Source organism: Muntiacus reevesi, chromosome 2 (genome assembly GCF_963930625.1).
Source record: "Muntiacus reevesi chromosome 2, mMunRee1.1, whole genome shotgun sequence".
In the NCBI taxonomy this organism is placed as follows: domain Eukaryota; kingdom Metazoa; phylum Chordata; class Mammalia; order Artiodactyla; family Cervidae; genus Muntiacus; species Muntiacus reevesi.
In genome coordinates this window covers 59,439,623-59,455,790 of record NC_089250.1, presented here as the reverse complement: position 1 = coordinate 59,455,790, position 16,168 = coordinate 59,439,623, and the positions used below count along the sequence as shown (strand labels likewise).

Here is a 16,168-nt window from a genome sequence, read left to right as displayed (position 1 = left end):
GTGGTTAGAGCAGATATTACTTAAGCAAAGCTGTGAAGGCCAAGCACAGAGTCTGGCATGCAGTAGGAGCCAGATAAATGCTGAATGAGTTGAGGAGTCTGCTTTGTGTACAAGCAGCGTTTACGGGCAAGGGACCTGCAGACGCAGGCCACGTGGTGTGAAAGGACCCACAGACTCTGGCATCACCTGCAAACCGGTGTCACTGCTCGTTTCCACACATTCACGTCAATTCAGCCCAGGATCCTGGGTGGGAAGAGGCTTAATATTACCTGATGGCAAAGCAGGTTGGACAGATGCTCCACCACACGGTCAAATCTGGCCTTCTGCATGTGACTGTTAGAAATACCCCACGTGCAATGTTGAGTCAGCACAGAAGACTTGAAATCTGACTGACCAGGACAGTAACACTGACAACATTTACTGAGGGCTTTCTAGGTGCCAAGCATTCTAGGTGCTTGACATGATTTCATCCTCACAATAGCCCCAGGCAGCAGGTACTTTTAATACCTCCATTTTACAGATAAGGAAACCGAGGCTCAGAGAGGTGATATAACTTGCTTTAAGGTCACACAGCTGCCCAAGTGGCAGAGCCAGGAGGCATGCTGAGGCAGTCTGGTTCCAGAGCGCAAACTCTTGGCTATTACCCCCTAGATGTCCTCTGCCTTTCCTATCTGGAAATTTCTGCTGGAAAGTTATGTCAAGATGCTCAGGGGGCCTGTGACTTTTCTGAGGAACAGAATCCTGACAGCAACAGAACCTTTGTAGTTATAAGTATACTAGAAGTTGGCTGGATTCGCCACTGATTCAATTTGGGTTTTTAAACTAGATGTTCGTATGCAAATACAATGGCTCCTGGGGTGGGTGTGAGTGGCTGGGAGCTGACACAAAGAGCAGAAATAAATTTAGCTTTCAGTGACACTCTGGATGCTTAGTTATCAGGGTGGAAGCAAAAGCGGCAAGGGAAGAAGGATGCCAACTTCATTCAAGTCATTGGCTCTGCTGGAGCTCTGGGAGTTCTGCTTCCAGGCCATGCCCTACAAAGGATCTGGGATTCATGGACCATTCTGTCATCCCAGGTCTCCTCTCCTCACTGCATGTGCACTTACTCACCCAAGCATCTCCCAAACTACCCCCACCCCAGTCCTTCACCCTCCACTGCCGTCTCCACGAGCTCCACTTCACCAGCCCCTTCCCGCCTGCCTTCTCCTTTATCAGGAGCTCTTTCTAAAGGACCTGATCACATTGCACAACAGCTCAGAAACCTCTGGAGAACGGACTACCAAGCAGCCATTAAATGAGAATCAAGGTCACTGCGGGTGGGAGTATCAACTGGTACAACCTCTGCACTAGATAACTTGATGAAATCCATCGAAATTAAACATGCATAGAGCCTCTGACCCAGCAAATCGATTTCAAGGAATTTACCCTACAAATACACAGAGAAGCATGAAGTAACAAATGTGTAATGAGATTAATTTCAGCATGGCTTATGATAGCAGATTGACACAATAACTGACTAGCGGAGGACTCCAAATCAGGGGTCCTCATACCTGAGCACATGTCAGAATTGGCAGTAGGGCCTGTGAACAGATACGTGTTTCTAACAAGTTTCCAGGTGCTGCTGCTGCTGCTGGTACAGGGATTACACTTTGAGAATCATGGTTGTGGGGTACAGGGGGACATCATACAGCTATCAAAAAACATAACTTCTCCATGTGTGCTGGTGTGTTAGATTTGAAGCATATAAGTGGTCGAAACAGCAAGGTGCAAAGAAGAGTGTGTCTACAACAAAATGTGGACTTCCCCAGTAACAAATCTGCTTGGAATGCAGGAGATGCGCCAGGAGCCCTGGGTTCGATCCCTAGGTTGGGAAGATTCCCTGGAAAAGGAAACGGCAACCCACTCCAGTATTCTTGCCTGGAGAATCCCATGGAGAGAGAAGCCTGGTGGGCTACAGTCCATTGGGTCTCAAAGAGTCGGACACCACTGAGCGACTAAACAACGGAAACAACAAAGGGCAACAGTTATACAACAAAGATGGGAGGAAGTGTGAGCTTATTTGCTTGCAGAGGCACAGACACCTCTCGATGGATATCCAAGAAAGAGGTAGTAGCGGATGCCTCTGGGGAGGGAAACTGGGCAGCTGGGGTGGGAGGGAGATTTTGCTCAGTCCTTCTGGAATTCTGTACCACAAGTGTGCGTAACCTACCCCTCCCCGCCATAAAACAACAAGATAAGTCTACATGTACCGACATAGGAGAATGACTGAGACATACTGCTTTGGAGAAAAAAAAAGAATCAGGTTTCAGAGCAGTATACACTGCAAAATCCCATTTTTTATAAAAATAAATTTACATATGTGTACACAGATGAGCACGTACATGTCTGTATACGCACAGAAAAAGGCGGGGAAGGATGCACAGACCAAACAAACTGGGTTACTTCCAAGGAAGTGGTATGGGGCGAGATTTCCTTCATGCTTCTGTGTTGCCTGAACTTTTACAAACACAAAACATGTAGTGGCTATGAAGATTAGCTGTCGCGTTGCCTTCGGGATTCCATACCTCAGAAAGGCTGCAGGTTCCTGCAGAATCTTCCTGTTATCTCACCCCAGCACCTGTACTGGACTCGCATCAAACTGCTCACCGCCTCCCAGAACATGCCTGTGGTCCTACATCTCCCTCTCCTGTCCTGCCCGCTGAGCTTTTGCCCACCCTGGCAAAGATCATGGCTGCCTCCTGGAGCAGTTGGCTGGTCACACAGCTATTTCTCGTTGGGGACTGAGCTCTGTGAGGGCAAGGCTTGGCCTCTTCGTCTGGCACTCCTGGTAGTCAGCCCAGGGCCTGGCATAGAGCAGGAGCCCAGTCCAGCTGGCTGGGGGGCTCCTCGGAGTTACCAGCCAAAGGCCTTTGAATCGATCTGATGGGTAGCTGTTCTTGGGACCTGCTCCCTTTTGGGAACACAGGTCTCAGACAGGGATAGGCATTGCTCTTGGATGGCTGTGCCAATGGCTACTTCCTCCCAACACACTCCTGGACGCTTCACCTTCTCCTCCCACGATTTCACAACTCTCTCTGTCACGGACAACTTGGCTCCAGGGAGAATTTTGTCCTCACATGCCCTCTCTCAGCTGGCAGTGGGGGTCCAACACTAGTGAGAAATCAAAATTCCTGGGCCCCCAAGCTAACTTTTCTTTCCTTGTCAAATGATCATGGAAACATGACTCAGGGTAGAAAATGGGAGTCATTTGGCCTCTCCTCTCCCCAGGCCAAAATGCCACTTGTATGATGCAGGCAACTGCACCCAGGAGAGAGCCCAGGACTAGGAACACCTGGTTCTGCCCCTAACTGGCAGAGAAATCATTTCTCTGCCTCTCAGTTTCTCTCTACCATGGTGATAATAAAACTGGCTCTGCCTGCCTCAGTCAGTAGCTGAGAGACTCAGAGTGAAGGCTTGTAAGCTTTAGGATACCCTGGCAGCTGGAGGCTACTAATGGTCAAGCTGTTTGTAATTCCATATCGTCTTCCAATCCCCCTGTCTCTCAGGAGATGCTGGGGAGAGGTATTTAGATGCTACAGTAGATCTAAAGTTCTTTTCTATTCTTACCCTCGGCTCCAGCCACTCCAGACCTTCCACCAACTCCAAAAAACTGCCATGTGCAGCTACTTCCCTAGTTTTCTTTGCTTCAAATGTCTTCTGGCTGAAATTCAACCTCTACATGAAGGCTCGAGCCCACCTCCAGCACAAGGCTGCCCTGCCCAGCTCCAGGCGTGCTCAATATTCTCCCTAAACCCTGCAGTACTACTTGTATTACAATCTCAGATCTAGTTATTCCCCACTCATCCAGACACCTAAACTCCTTGGTGATAGGGCTCTGACCCACTCATCTTTGCAGCATCCCTCTGTCCTGGACAACAGTGGAGGTTCAGGAAATTCTGTTGTTTGGAAGGTGTTTTCTAAAGAGATTAGTAATTCATGTGTAGAAGGCGCTATGGAGAATTACTCAAGTTTGGGGAGCCCCTCACATCAAGTGCCTAGCTCATTCCACACTGCCCTTCACCTCCTTTGTCCTGATCTATTTCGGAATTTCTCCCTGCACCAAGTGTTTGCCTGTATGGCACAACAGGGAGGCTGAAAGCCACCTGAACTCTGCTTAGAAGAGGCAGAAGAGTAAGGCAAATGGGGCCACCTAAGCCCTGCCTGACCAATCCCCCCTGCATCTGACCTAGAGGGAACCAGCAGCAAGTTCTCCCATCTTGGGAAAATAAAGGTGGCAGGCCCCAGCCACTGCTCAAGTTGGGTAATGTTTCAAGAACCTGGGTTTGAGCAGTTTCAAAAGCAGCAGCTGTTTTGTGGGTCTGCCCTCCTTGGGTAAGAGAGCTTCCGCTAAGGTTCAACTTCAGGTTTGGGTGGGGGAGGAGCAGCAGGGAGCCACAGATCAGGAGCTGGTGGAGGATGACTGACAGGCTGACAGGAAGTGAGAAGCCATTGGTGCAACAGGCTAGAGAGAGCTTCGGATAGAGAAGGAGGATGGGAGGGAGGACGTCTGGAGGTGGAAGGCCCTGGGATCCTCTTAGGTATACAACAGGACAGATGTTGAAGGCCAGGGATGGAGTCTGGCCCAGTCTTACAAGAAAGGCCAATGGCAGCTCAGCAACTCAGCTGAGTTACTCCAATTTGGTGGAAGGACTGTCTTAAGGGGCATGAAGAGAGGAACTACTTTGAGGTAGGGTCAGGGTCTGGGGTGGGAACAGGGTTAGGAATAGGGTCTGGGCTCAGGCTAGGATAGGTCCAGACTTGGGTGTTAGGCAGGGAAGAGGAAACCAGCAAACTTGGGGTCTATGACTGGTTAAAAAAGAGAGGCACCAAAGTGCCAAGTACTGAGGAGCTGGCTGACTGGAACTGGTTCCAGAAAGTGATACAAAAAACTGGGGCCTGAGCTGGGGTTCTAGGAGTTAATATTTCTTAGTTTTTTTTTTTTTTTTGAGGTGGGGCAAGGGCCCAATCTATACTCTATGGGTCACAGATTCCAGCGGGACAGGTGTGAGAGCCTAGGGATGAGCCTGGGTTCCAGAACTTACCCGGGGAGGCGGGTAGGGTGAGGAATGACAAGAGACTGTACCATTCAGGAGGTGTTAGGACCAGCGCCCCGGCAGGTACAGAAGGATGCTGACCCAGAGCCTGGGATGCGGTGTGTCCCACATGGAATGAGCAGCCAGAGGCGAGGGTGAAGCTGGTCTGGCTGGGACCAGCAGGCTCAAAACAGTGCTCGAATCATAGTGTGACGGTCTGCCAACAGGGCTTCCAGCACGACGCATAGAGAGAGGGACGCGTCAAGGTCCGAAAGGGGATGGAAACCAGTCCCTATTTGAGGAAGGTGTCAGTTCGGGCACCTGGTTCGCGGATGGGTGCCCACATCCTGAGGCACCTAAGGTCAGCCCCGGGATGTGGCCTGGGGTGGGGAAGCCGTGGTGGGCGATATTGGGAAGGGTGAGTTTCCGGACAGAGGAGGTGTCTGTCCCGTCTAAGGCGGGGGTGGGGGGAGGGTCCGTGTCAGTCGTGTCAGGGTGGGAGGTGGACAGCACCCGGTTTTGTCGCGGACCCTACCTTGCCGCGGGCGCAGCGCACGGAACGCAGGGCGCCGAAGAAGATGGGCAGTAGCGCCATGAGCAGGAGGCTCCCGTAGGCCAGCGCGATGCCCTCTGGCGTGGAAGGCGGCCTCGTTGTGCCGTTGGTTGGGCCGCCTGCCTCGGCGCTGCCGTTATGCGGGTCGCTGACGGCAGAGTCCATGGCGAAGCTGCGCTCGGGGTCCGACTCCAGCTCCGGCCGCTGCAGCGGAGACGCAGAGGGAAAGATCCGGCGCTCTGGGGAAAGCCACGTTCTCCTAAAGAAACAGGAAGTGACGTGCTTCCCTCGCCGGCCCGCGCCGCGCACGCGTGCGCGTTCATGTCTCCACGCCCGCGCGCCCTCTAGCGGCGGCGGAGGGCCAGGAGGCCGGTTGCTAAGCAACTTGCTGGTAGTAGGGAAAAGAGCTCTGGACCACTGCAGTGGGCATCCACTCCGAGGGAGACCTGAGGACCCCATTCCCCATTCCCAGTCAATCTCCTTAATCCCGGGATGTCCTACTCCCCGAAATTCCTAATGAATAACAATTTGTTTACACATGCATGCATTCATCCAATATTTAATCATCCCCTCATTCCTTAAATACTGAGTATCCCATTATATTATAGGCACTGTCCTAGGCTCTGGAGATACAGAAGGGAACAAAACAGGCAAAAGTCAGCCCCTGCCCTCATGAAACTTGCATTTTAGTGTGATGGGAGGGGGTGTTGGGAGGAATAAAATGAATAAAAATAAAACAATAGATAGGATATTACTGTGTAGTTATATGTTATATAGCATGTTAAGAGAGATTAATAATTTATAGAGACCTCTCTCTCTAGGAATCTAGTGAACTTTTGTATATGGCTTGGGCCAGAGTGGTTCCAGCCAGTTCCAGGGGACAAAGGGGACATCAGCTTGCTTTGCTGATGGCCAGGCCTGTGGGGGTCTCAGTGTCAATGTGTGTTCAGGGGTGAGGAGAGGGTGTGGGTAGGAGTGACTCGAGCTTGGGTGCATGCCTGGGCTGTCTGGGGTTCCTGGCTCTGCTTCTGACGCCCTAGTTAAGAGCTGGAGAAAGTAGGTGGCAGATAAACTGAAGAGTTGCACCCTGCAGGCACCGAGCACTGGAGAAACTCTGGACCAAGCAGTGGGAAAAGAGTATGCTCTCCAGGAACCCAGGAAGTAAGCCAACCTCGAGCCAGGAAGGGAAGGTCTATCCTCTTCCATTATTCCTCTAGTACACTTTACTGAAAAGACTTAACATATGTCAATTGGCAAGGGAGAAATATTTACAAGGTCCAGCTCCATTATCACAGAGCTGGCAAAAATGGTAGATTTAGAGCAGTAAGTTGATTAGTGATACAGATAGTGTAAAAATCACACCGCCTGGATCCAAGCCAGACAGGTGGTGAGGTGGGGTTGGAGTATACGGTTCATAGTGAGAGGAGACAAAGGCAAGGGGTCAGACTAAAAAAATTGAATAATAGAGTTGTTTGTCTACTTAGTGCCAGGCACTGTACTAGTAACTTTAAGAGCATTTTGTTTGATCTCACTGCTGAGATACGATTAGTCCCATTTTGCAGATGATGAAGCAGGCTCACAGAGGTAAACTAGCTAGCCAGGTCACACAGTTCAGCAGAGGAAGAGGATAGACTTGGACTCTGGTCTGTAGGGCTCCAAAGTCTCTGCTTTTTCTAATATTTCAGCTACAAAGAAAGCTAAGGAGTTGTTCCCAGAGTAACTTAGTTCTGGGCAGATGGTGTACAGTTGCAGGCTCTGTTTTTCAGAAGCTGGACATGACCTGGGTGGATGGGTGAAGGCAGTGTGCCTGATGAATTCATCCATCAATAATTCAGGCCACAGGATTTGCCCAGCAGCTGGGCCTCATGGCTCCAGGCTCTTCATCTGAGAGCGTACAATTGGAAATCAGAGACACTCTAGCTTTGTGCTAGGCTGAGCACTTGATTTAGTTTGGCCCGGGGCAGATCTGGCCATCTACCTTTACCCTCGTGGGAGACTGTGAATATGACCTAGGAAACTGAGGGGTCGACTCAAGTTCAGAAAGCTCCTGTCAAGGCTTCTGAAGAGTTGGATTTCTGGCTTGGAGCTAGCCTGTCTTGATAGTCTCTGGAGACAGGGAAAAGACAATCTTGAGGAGGGGGGATGGTGCCCTGAGGCTTTATCTGCTGGAACCTTCTGTATGGTGTTACTTTCCCAGAGAGATCTGAGCTGAGGTCAAAAACAGGGCCTGTCTAGTTAGCCTGGAATAGTTAAATTACCAAACACTTGCTCCAAAGAAAGATGTAGATCCTACCCCCTCCCCTTTCACTTATTACTGTGTTTGGTCACTGTAAATGGATTTCAGGTTTTCCAGTTTTTTTTCTCATATATGCTCTCTCTCTCTTTCTCTCACACACACACACTTGCACACACTATGTGCTCAAATAATTCTGAAAATACTAAGTAAGGATCATTATTGGATGCTAAACTGTGGGAGAAAGGTTTTTTAAAAGCACAGGATAGTCACACAATAGCAGATGACTTGTTATTTATAAAAACAAAAACTTGCCTTTATAGTGGAGTGATCTGGTGGACACTCCCTTATCCAAGTTATCAAACTTAGCCATTACTGAATGGGATGGGACAAAAGGACTAGATGTGATGCAATGTGGGGGACACATCACCTGAGCAGTCTTCTTGCCAAACACATTTAATCTATATCTACTGACGAGGAAACATCAGGAAAAACCTGAAGATGTCAGACTGTGGCATATTCAGGATAGCTAGCCAGAACTCTTCAAAAATGCCAGTGCTGTGAAAGAAAATAAAATTCATGGTGTAGATGAACAGAGACTGAAGAGAGGTAAAAAGCAAATGTAATGTATCATCCTTGATTGGATCTTGGATCACAGCAGTTTCAAGAAGGCTTTAAAGATCATTTTCAGATGCTTGGGGAAACTGGAATGTGGATTTTTTTGTGTGTGATGATGGTATTGTGGTTCGGTTGCACCTTGCTGATCAGGGTGTGATTCCTGGACTAGCAGCATCGGCTGGAAGCTATAAGAAATGCAGATTCTCAGGCTCCACCAGACCTACTAGATCTCCAGGTGATCCAGACACACATTTCATGTGACAAATGCTGGTATAGGAGACCTCTTGTATTTGTAGGAGGTATATTCCTGCCTCAGGAGCCCAGGTGAGCCTGTGCTCTTGATCCCTGGGAGAGAACAGGTAGGAAAACAGTGTAACTCTGTGTAAATGTTTACTGTTATATTATCTGCTGAGGTCACAGGGCCTTTAAATATATGTGCTCAATAAATATTTGTACGTGAATGAATGAGTATATTGTTCCCTCCACCTAACCTACTTAATCTTTCCCCACAACCCTGCTTAACCCCTACACATCCCTCAAAGCTTGAGTCACATGTGATTTCCTCAGAGAACCTCAGGGAACTCCTGTTACTTCTAGCAGCACAGAGCCAGCTAGTAAAACTCCGGTTTTTAACTAAGGTAAAAGAAACAAGGAGAAAAAAAAAAAAACAGGGGGAAGCAGTCTCTGTGCCCCTATACCTCCTTACAGTAAGGCTGGAATCCTCATTTGTGAAGATCTTCTTGGAGGCCCAAACTGCTCATGTGGCTGTTTTCAGTTCTATTATCCTAGAGAAGTTCTCACCCAGCTCTAGAACTTGTCTAAGAATTTTCCTGCAGTGTTTTTTTTTTTGCAGTGTTTTTTTTTTTTTGTCTGTTTTTCTTTTTTCCCCTGGTGGTCACAGGAAGTTAGAGTGAACCCAGATGTGTGCCCCTGGGGAACAAATAGACAAAATGTGCTAGGTGTATACCATGGGATACTAGACGGCAACAAGAAGCAAGGAGCCAAATACCTGCTCGGTTAGCGCATGTCCTGGTTTGGGCAGGACAGGTGTGGTTTCTGCCCTTTGCCATGGCTTATTATTATTATTTTAAAATATTCATATTTATTTATTTGGCCGCACCAGGTCTTAGTTATGGCACACAGGATCTTTGATCTTCGTTGTGGCATGCTAAGTCTTAGTTGCAGCATGTGAAATCTAGTTCCCTCACCAGGGATCGAACCTAGTCCTGTGCATTGGAAGCATGGAGTCTTAGCCACTGGACCACAGGGAATTCCCTGATTGTTATTATTATTAATTTTTTTTGACCCCCCCCCATTTATTTTTAATTGAAGGATAATTGCTTTACAGAATTTTGTTGTTTTCTGTCAAACCTCAACATGAATCAGCCAGGTGTACATATGTCCCCTCTTTCTTGAACCTCCCTGATTATTATCATTTAAAGAAAATATTTACTTATTTGGCTGTGCCAGGTCTTAACTGCGGCATATAGACTCTTTAGTTGCAGCATGCTGACTCTTAGTTGCGACATGTGGGTTCTAGTTCTGCAACCAGGGATCGAACCCAGACCTTCTGCATGGGGGGCCCAGAGTCTTAGCCATTGGACTATCAGGGACGTCCCTGGCTGATTATTAATATAAATAGAACCCCTTGCATCCTCAAGTGTATACTAGTTTGGATGATAATGTGTGGTCATTCTCATAGGTCAGAGAGCCTAAGATGAGAATTCTTCTTTTAGTGCCTTTGGTGGGGAGTGTCCTTAGGAGGAAGGGAAGGAAGGAAGGCAGGAGATAAAAGGCCAGGTGAGAATGGGGTCTCAGCTGGGGACTTGCTCCAGCATGATTCCAAGGGGACCTCTGGGGCGCACTAACTGCACAAATTTGAGGCTTCCTTTACTCTATGTCTGTTGGTCACTGGTCACAGTCTAGAGGTGAAGGAGGAGGGGAAGTCTCCCTGTCTAGTTGGCTTCTGTTTGACCAAGGGCAATTCTCCAGAGAAGGTGGCAGCTGAGTGTTTCTTAGCCAAAACTCACAACAGGTAGGGGTCAGATCACTATGTCTGGTAAAAAGCATCTGAATGGGGTGCCAATTACATCCCTTACAATACCCCTGCCCTCCTCAGCATGTGTAGATCTTTAAAACATAGAGCTGAGCATTAAGAAAAATGTGTGATACAGTTTATGTAAATTACAAGTACATATCACATTGATAAACCCTAATGGAAAAGAATATGAAAAAGGATGCATAACTTAATCACTTTGTTGTGCAATATAAATTAATGTGCGTGCATGCTAAGGTCGCTTCAGTTGTGTCCAACTCTTTGCAACCCTATGGACTGTAACTCACCAGGCTCCTCTGTCCATAGGGATTCTCCAGGCAAGAATACTGGAGTGGGTTGCCATGCCCTCCTCCAGGGGATCTTTCTGACCCAGGGATGGAACCCATGCCTCCTGCACTGCAGACGGATTATTTACCGCTGGGCCACTGGGGAAGCCCCCATGTAAATTAACACAATGTTGTAAATCAACTATACTTCAATAAAATAAATTTTAAAAGTACATATTACATAGCAACATTGCAAACCTAACAAGGATATTTACATGTTAAAGAACACTTATTGAGCATTAGAATGGCTGCATACAGAGGGATGGGAATAAGAGTGGGTGTTGGTAATGAAAACAAGCAAAAAAAACCATACAAAAGTAAAGTAGGAACCTTGTGGAAAATAGTGAACGTAGTCTACTATGAAGGAAAGAGTATGATGAACTCATCCCTCTACTCCTGATATTCAAAAAGGAAATAAAAGGTCTTTGAAGACTTTAAGAAAAAGTTGTTACTTTGAACTCCCTTTCTTCCTTGTTGGTTTGGGGCCAGATGCTGGGTTTGCCAAGGGAAAGAGTGCTCTTCTGCAGCAGCGAGGCAGGGTGCTGTGGCTGGTGAGGGCTAGAAGACCAGCCGGATGTACTTTAGGCAAAGGTAGGAATGTATGGGTTCTAGAACTCCTAGGAGGTGAAAAACCAACCCCTGACCAGCACAGGCAGGGACAGAGCTGGGTTTAGTTACCCACTCGATACCAGGATGTCTGTATTGTCAGGATCTTTTCTTGGCTTTTCTCTGCACGGTGGCTTTATTTTCTTCCCTAGCAAACCTGTGCGTGACAATGGCCTGAGTTAACATGCTGTGTTTGCCTCAGGAACCCGGAGGCTCTCTTGACTCAGTGCGGTCAGGGTGTCCAGCTCTACTGACACATGTCCTCTTTGGAGGGAGGGGGAGAATGAAGCTTCTATTACATGATCTGAGTCTGGGGTCAGTGACGATTTACATAATCTCAGGTCATACCATACGATGTTGGAATGATGGAATGTTAGTCACAGAATGTTAGCACCACCCTGTACTCAGGTAAAAATGTTATTGTCTTGGCATTGGTATTTTTCCTGGGGAGGGAATTGTATAGTGAAGTTGCTGAGTCATGTCCGGCTCTTTGTGACCACATGGACCCCATGTGACCCCATGAGGAGCCTACCAGGCTCCTCAGTTCATGGGATTTTTCAGGCATGAATACTGGGGTGGGTTGCCAATTCCTTCTCCAGCAGATCTTCCTGACCTAGGGATTGAACCCAGGTCTCCCGCATTGTAGGCAGATGCTTTACTGTCTGAGCTACCAGGGAAGCCCAGGAACAGTATACATATATATATATATATTGTGGGAAGAAAAACCTTCCCAGGTGGTGCCAGCAGTAAAGAACCCGCCCGCCAACGCAGGAGACATAAAGATGTGGGTTTGATCCTTGAGTCAGGAAGATCCCCTGGAGGAGGGAATGGCAACCCGCTCCAGTATTCTTGCCTGGAAAATCCCATGGACAGAGGAGCCTGGCAGGCTTCAGTCCATGGGTTCGCAAAGAGACAGGCATGACTGAAGCGACTTAGCATGCATGCACGCATGGAAAGAACACCTTGACAATCTGCTTGAGAGAATGTGAGACCCCAAGAACCCTCTCTGGCAGGTGCCAAAGAAACAGAGATGGCAAATATGCTTTGCATTAGAAATGATCAGGAATTTGTGGACAGAAGAGAACAAGACAGACAGAAATGAAAGGGAGGATGGAGAAAGGAGAGGAGCCAGTGGGATGGTGAGGCTGGGACACCGTGTGGAGAGAGGGGATACATGTCAGCGGTGGGCGGGCAAGTGCATTTGTAAGGCTTTGATGTGAACATCTCTTTTCTCCTGAATCTTCATACAGTTTTCCATGCCTGCAGTATGCCCTGGGTGGATGGGGCTATGTGTATATTGGGGATTTCCCTACTGGTTCAACACTGAATGGCATGGGGGCCTTCCCTGGTGGCTCAGCTGGTGAAGAATCTGCCTGCAATGCAGGAGACCTGGATTTGATCCCTGGTTTGGGAAGATTCCTCGGAGAAAGGAACATCTACCCACTCTAGTATTCTGGCCTGCAGAATTCCACGGACTATATAGTCCACGGGGTCGCAAAGAGTCAGACATGAATGAGCAAATTTCACTTCACTTTACTTGAATGGTATGGGGAAATATACACCGAGGAGAAAGGATTTTGGAGTCGGAATATACCGTGAGCACTCTGCCTGCTGAGTGGGAAATGGATTGGCCAGGACGAGAATGATAGTGAACAAACAGACCAAAGAAGAGATGGTGCTGGCTTTGGCTAGGGTGTGGCTGATGGAGATAGAGAGAAGTGGATGTGACTAGATATAAGGACATTCCTGACTTAGGATTTTATTTAGAAAATAGAATCAACAGGACTCCCTGGTGGGGATCAAGGGAGAGCTACTGGATGACAGAGATTCTATTAACTCAAAGGGGGAAGATTGGATGTCAGCCAGATATCCTCTCTTTAACTTGAGAACTGTGCTGCTTCAGGAGGCCGCTGCTCCCCTTGCGCTAGTCCACTCCTCTGCCAGCAGAGGGCAGCCGAGGCCAGTTTACAGATTGGGCCCGGGTGAAATGGGGATGTCCAAAGCGGGCCTGGCTATGGGAAGGCCACTGCCTGGCTGATGTAAAAACAGCAGGTCTGCTCTGAGGCTTAAATCCAGACTTTGATTTTGAGGACGATTCAGATGCAGAAATCTGAGCTGTCCATGTCCAAGGCACCTGGCCAATCCAGGACATATTACCTCTTCCAGGCTATTTTAACAACTTCCTTATTTGTCTCCTGAAGTCACCTGCACATTACGCCTCTTTGTTTGAGACCCTTCGATGTCTCCCAAATGCCCTTGAAATGACCTTATGCTCCTCACTATGGCCTCTGAGGCCCTGCTTGGACTGGCCCTGCCCACTTGTCCAACTCATCCTTGACTGCTCTCCTCTTTTGCATTAAACTATTTTCTGCCTCAGGCTATTTGCGTAAGCTTCTTCCCTTGCCAGATCTTCTCTCTCCCTGATTGTTAAGCTAGTTCCTTCTCATGGATTTCAGCTTCTGTCGCCTTCTCTGACCACTTTCCTATTCTTTCTCAGCTATTAAAAAAAAAAAAATCCTCATAGCGCATCACCCTTTCATGTGCAATGTGCTATCTATCAGGATAACCTGATATGTTAATTTGGTTTTTTTTGCTCCCTCTATTTTCTCCTCCCCTTTCTGTATCTCTTGGAGGCTTCCCTGGTGGCTCAGATGGTAAAGAATCTGCCTGCAATGTAGGAGACCTGGGTTTGATCCCTGGGTCAGGACGATCCCCTGGAGAAGGGAATGGCAATCCACTCCAGCGTTCTTGCCTGAAGAATCCTATGAACAGAAGAGCTTGGTGAGCTGTAGTCCGTGGGGTTGCACAGAGTCAGACATGACTGAGTGACTAGCACTCTCAAGGGAGGCTGGGTCATAAGATTCACAGCAGAAGTTGCCTCCAAGACTCTTTCCTTTCTGGCTTCATTTTCCATGTGTTTAAACATCATAGAGCAGATAACTGCAGACTGCATTTCCTAGGCCTTACCCTGCTCCCAGATGTGTTCTGTATGACCTTCACCAAAGTCTAACAACTGCGTTCACTCATTTGCCAAAGTAAAAAAAATAGAGCAATTTCGAAATAAAAATTTGGGTATTTGGCTTTTCTTGAATATTTAGAAGATCTGGCAGGCTCAGCCCTGCATTTCATGCAATGGGCACTAAAAGTTACTGAGTACCTGCTAATGTCAGACACTGTTCAAAGTGTTTTCTTGCTTGAAGTTGTTGTACAGGAGGTATGAGTAGTATTCTTTTTCATGGTTAGGAAAACAGGCACAGAGTTGTTAAGTGACTTGCCTAAAAACCCACAGATGCTAAACAGCAGCATCAGAATTTGAACCTAGGCAACACAGCTCTAGAATGTGGGCTCCTAACCACCAGGCAACACTGCCTTTCGGCAGTTTAGTGAAGCTGAGCTGCGTGGCCCTCTTTAGGTGGGATGTCCTCTCTGATCACCAAGTCTCACACTTTCTTTTTCTTTTTGGTTGCCTGTTTGGTCCCTGGAGTCTTAAAGACTTTGTAAACCTTTGGTGTAGAGAGGGTGCTCATTTCTTTGGAGGTCAAGGATGGGGGAGAGCAAGGAGCTCTTGGAGGTTTTGAAGTGAAGGAAGGTCAGTGGAGTCTGGGATCAGGGGATCCTCCCCGTTCTAGGCAGGGCCCCAAGAGGTGGCCAGACTGTGGGGATTAATGGACAGTGTGCTGCTGAGAGGCTGGACCCAGCCCTGGTGATCCCAGTCTCCATCAAGACTCCCAGGTCCCTCCTTGGCTTGGAAGCAGGGGCTGCTGGACCTCAGGCACCCTTGAGGGCTTGGGTACTGTACTTAGAAGCCTCGCATGGTTCAGTGCCAGGGAGAGCCCCCTCGCTTCCCTCCTTGTCTCCTGGCAGGAAGTAGCCTCTGGTAAGGATGAAGATTGAATTTCCTTTCAATCCAGAGGATTAGGGAATAGGCGTAGAATTTAATTTGGTTTTTGAGAAAACAGGGAAATGAATGTTTCTTGCTCACCTGAGTTTGGGGGTTAAGATTTACATCTGATGCAGCAATTTGTAATTATTATTATTTTTTGGTGGAGTACAGCATGCAGGGTCTTAGGTCCCCAGCTAGGGATTGAACCTGTGCCTCCTAAAGTGGAAGCCTGGAGTCTTAAGCACTGGATTGCCAGGGAGGTCTCTGCAGTTATTTTTACTGTTTTCATTTTTATGAAGTTTTTGGCTTTCAGCTTGTTTCCCACATTAGACTGTAAGCCCCTTGAGGGCAGAATAATGTACTGTGTTTACCAGGGTTCACACTGTACATCTACTGTCTAGAGGGTGCCAGGCACATAGAAGAAGAAAAAGTGTTAGCACATAGTGGAAAATGTCAGTTGTTCAGTTGTGTCCTACTCTTTGCGACCCCATGTGCCGTAGCCCGTCAGGCTCCTTGGTCCATAGATTCCTCTATGCAAGAATACTGAAGTGGGTTGCCGTTCCCCTCTCCAGGGGATTTTCCTGACCCAGGAGTCAATCCTGGGTCTCCTGCATTGCAGGCATATTCTCTACCATCTGAGCCACCAGGGAAGTCTAGCACATAGCAGATGCTCAGTAATCATGATTACAGTATGCATTAATGGAGCACTTGTTTTCATTCATTGTGGTTAACATTTACACATATGTATTAACTGACTTATTTGAGCTTCATACCACCTATCTATGGGCAGGCATCTTCACACAAGTGGAATCTGAAATACA

General features: G+C 47.9%; 1 protein-coding gene across 4 annotated transcripts in view; it reads right to left on the bottom strand.

Moving 5' to 3' along the window:
* HM13 (histocompatibility minor 13) overlaps window positions 1-5,900 on the bottom strand; it is a 38,278-nt gene extending 32,378 nt beyond the window's left edge. For all 4 annotated transcript variants that reach the window (XM_065921782.1, XM_065921780.1, XM_065921781.1 and 1 more), the window contains exon 1: window positions 5,608-5,900. In XM_065921782.1, coding sequence (XP_065777854.1) covers window positions 5,608-5,790 — 183 coding nt within the window. In that variant the 5' untranslated portion in view covers window positions 5,791-5,900. The remainder of the gene's footprint in view (window positions 1-5,607) is intronic.
* Between the last annotated feature and the right edge of the window lie 10,268 nt (window positions 5,901-16,168).